This window comes from Geospiza fortis, unplaced genomic scaffold, assembly GCF_000277835.1.
Source record: "Geospiza fortis unplaced genomic scaffold, GeoFor_1.0 scaffold114, whole genome shotgun sequence".
NCBI classification, from domain to species: Eukaryota; Metazoa; Chordata; class Aves; order Passeriformes; family Thraupidae; genus Geospiza; species Geospiza fortis.
In genome coordinates, this window is record NW_005054383.1 from 1,630,109 (window position 1) to 1,633,156 (window position 3,048).

Genomic DNA, 3,048 nt, shown 5'->3' on the forward strand with positions numbered 1-3,048 from the left:
TGCGGATTATCTGCTGGGGGATGTGGAGGCAGATGAGGACGACCTGTACATGATGGACCACGAGAACCCACATGGTGAGCACACAGGGGGAGGTGTTGTCTGTCCCAGCTGTACAGCAATGCTGTGATGGCCCCAGCGAGGGGAGAGAATGATGAGGAGGACTCCATGGATATCAGAAGGCTAATTAATTACTTTATTACACTATATTATTCTGTACATCTAAACTGAATCTGCCAAGCACTCAACCCTGCACACACTGCACTGAATTTTGTGACTGTCACCTGACACTCCTGACACACACACACACTTGGCCCTGATAGGCCAAAGAAACAAAACACCATGTGTGACCATGTTCACAGGGGCCTTAGGGTGAGGGAAGAGACGAGGATCTGACTCCACGTTTCAGAAGGCTTGATTTATTATTTTATGATATATATTCATTAAAACTATACTAAAAGAATAGAAGAAAGGATTTCATCAGAAGGCTAGCTAAGAATAGAAAAAGAAGGAATGATAACAAAGGTTTGTGGCTTGGCTCTCTGTCCGAGCCAGCTGACTGTGATTGGCCATTAATTAGAAACAACTGCATGAGACCAATCACAGATGCACCTGTTGCATTCCACAGCAGCAGATAATCATTGGTTACATTTTGTTCTTGAGGCCTCTCAGCTTCTCAAGAGGAAAAATCTTAAAAAAAAGATTTTTAATAAAAGATGTCTGTGACAACGATGACTTTGGGTAAACAATCTCCGTATTGCATTCCACTTTGGCACAAACAAAGGCACAGCAAATGATCAGAATTGTTCTTGGGAAGAATTGTGCCTTGCTTTTCTCTGTGAAGAGAAATGCAGGGCTACACAGCTGGGTTTTCTCCTGCTCATCCCTGCAGCTGAAGAGCAGGAATACAGCCTTCCCCAGGAAGCCTTCCCCCTGCGCCACGAGATCGTGGACAACCCGTCAGCCTTGGACCACCTGCAGGACAAGGCCGACTCCCCTCACGTCAGCGGCAACGAGGCCGAGACGGTGTCGCTGACCCCCGTGGAGTCCTTCTCGCTGATCTCCATCTCCCACTCCCTCTACGAGAACCGCCTGCCCTCCGACTTCTTCAACCCCATCGTGCGGGACACGCTGCTGTTCTACGCCGAGCAGGGCGACGTGCAGACAGCAGTGTCTGTGCTCATCGTGCTGGGAGAGCGCATCCGCAAGGAGATCGACGAGCAGACCCAGGTACAGCCCCTGAGGGCAGGGCTGTGCCTCGCTGGGACCCACAGGGCGTGCAGCCCGATGGGGTCATGCCTGGGGTTGGGGCACTCCCTTCTCCTCCAGCCCCTGGCAGGGCAACTCCAAGGCATGGTGAGCAGCTCCAGGGCTCTGGTTCCTGCCCCACCACCAGTCCTGGGATTTGAGGTGGCTCTGCAGGGCCAGCATGGGGAGGTGCCCTTGCCCTGTTGATGCAGGGAAGGATGCTCTGGGGTACCTGGTGCCGATTCCCAGACTTCTGGGACTCAGGCTGGGCTCTCCCAGGGGCTCCCCTGTTTGGGAGACCCTCCTGGAGACCCTCCTGGAGCCGTCAGGAAAGAGAGACACACTGGATTTTTTTGGTCTTCAGGTTCTTCTTTATTGTTACCTTATCTAGAGTTTTGCACGCTGTCCACACCAGGCTCAGCACACTGGAAAAGCGCTGCAAAAATGGCCAACAGTCTCTTGTTACAAGGGCTTTTAAGGCTAAACTATCCAATTAAGAACTGACACCTAGATTATTTTCCCTTTCAATCCAACAACTGATCCCAAAGAGCTGCAATGTGGATTTTTCCACCCAATTACAAAATGCCACCCAAACACATGGAGAAGGAAGAAGAAGCATGAAGAAGAAACACAGGAGGACACCCTGTGCCCTCCATCTGGCTTCCATCCACAACACACTAAAAATCCCAAAATCTCAATTTCTCACCAAGTGATGCACCTACACTGCTCTCTGCAATCTATTTCACACTTTTGTGGATTCTAGTTTATCTTGAAGTCTGGGAAACTTTCTCCATGAATGAGGGTCAAAGTCAGTGCTGCCCTGGGGGTCAGGGCACCCCAGAGCAGACAGGGAAATATTCCTGGTGCCCTGGGTTTGCACAGTTCCCCAGGGTGGCAGAGCCATTCTCCCACTGCAGGGATCAGAGGATCACAGAATGCTTTAGGTTGGAAAAGCCCTCTGAGATCATTGAGTCCAACCATTCCCCCAGCACTGCCAAGGCCACCACTGAACCATGTCCCCAAATGCCACATCAACAGCTTTTAGATCCCCCCAAGGCATGGTGACTCCACCACTGCAATGGGCAGCCTGTGCTGGTGCTTGACCACCCTTTCCATGAAGAAATTCTCCCTAATATCCAAACTAATCCTCCTGTGGCACAACTTGAGGCCATTTCCTCTTGTCCTGTGCCCGTTCCCTGGGAGCAGAGCGTGACCCCCACCTGGCTCCACCCTCCTGTCAGGACTTGTAGAGTGAGAAAGCCCCCACTGAGCCTCCTTTTCCCCAGGCTGAGCCCCCCAGGGGAATCTTGCCTTTGGGATGCAGGGCTGGGGTCCTGAGGGGGTTTCAGGGTGGGTGTGGAGGCTCAGCTGTCTGTGGCTGTCCCCAGGAGCACTGGTACACGTCCTACATCGACCTGCTGCAGCGCTTCCAGCTCTGGAACATCTCCAACGAGGTGATCAAGCTGAGCACCTGCCGTGCCATCAACTGCCTCAACCAGGCTTCCACCACCCTGCACGTCAACTGCAGCAACTGCAAGCGGCCCATGAGCAACAGGGGCTGGATCTGTGACAGGTGAGGGGGCCCAGAGGGGCTTCTGGGGACAGGGGGATGGGGTGGGTTCCCTTCTTCCCTCTTCTCCCTGCCCACACCCACCCGAATGTCCCCGTGCAGGTGTCGGCAGTGTGCCAGCATGTGTGCCGTGTGTCACCACGTGGTGAAGGGGCTCTTCGTCTGGTGCCAGGGCTGCAGCCACGGCGGCCCCCCCCAGCACCACATGAAGTGGCTGGGGGGCATGACCCCGC

General features: G+C 53.6%; 1 protein-coding gene across 1 annotated transcript in view; it reads left to right on the forward strand.

Moving 5' to 3' along the window:
- Positions 1-3,048, forward strand: part of WDR24 (WD repeat domain 24) — an 8,836-nt gene that overhangs the window by 5,374 nt on the left and 414 nt on the right. The window contains exons 6-9 of the mRNA XM_014308729.2: positions 1-74; positions 890-1,227; positions 2,634-2,818; positions 2,918-3,046. Coding sequence (XP_014164204.1) covers positions 1-74; positions 890-1,227; positions 2,634-2,818; positions 2,918-3,046 — 726 coding nt within the window. The remainder of the gene's footprint in view (positions 75-889; positions 1,228-2,633; positions 2,819-2,917; positions 3,047-3,048) is intronic.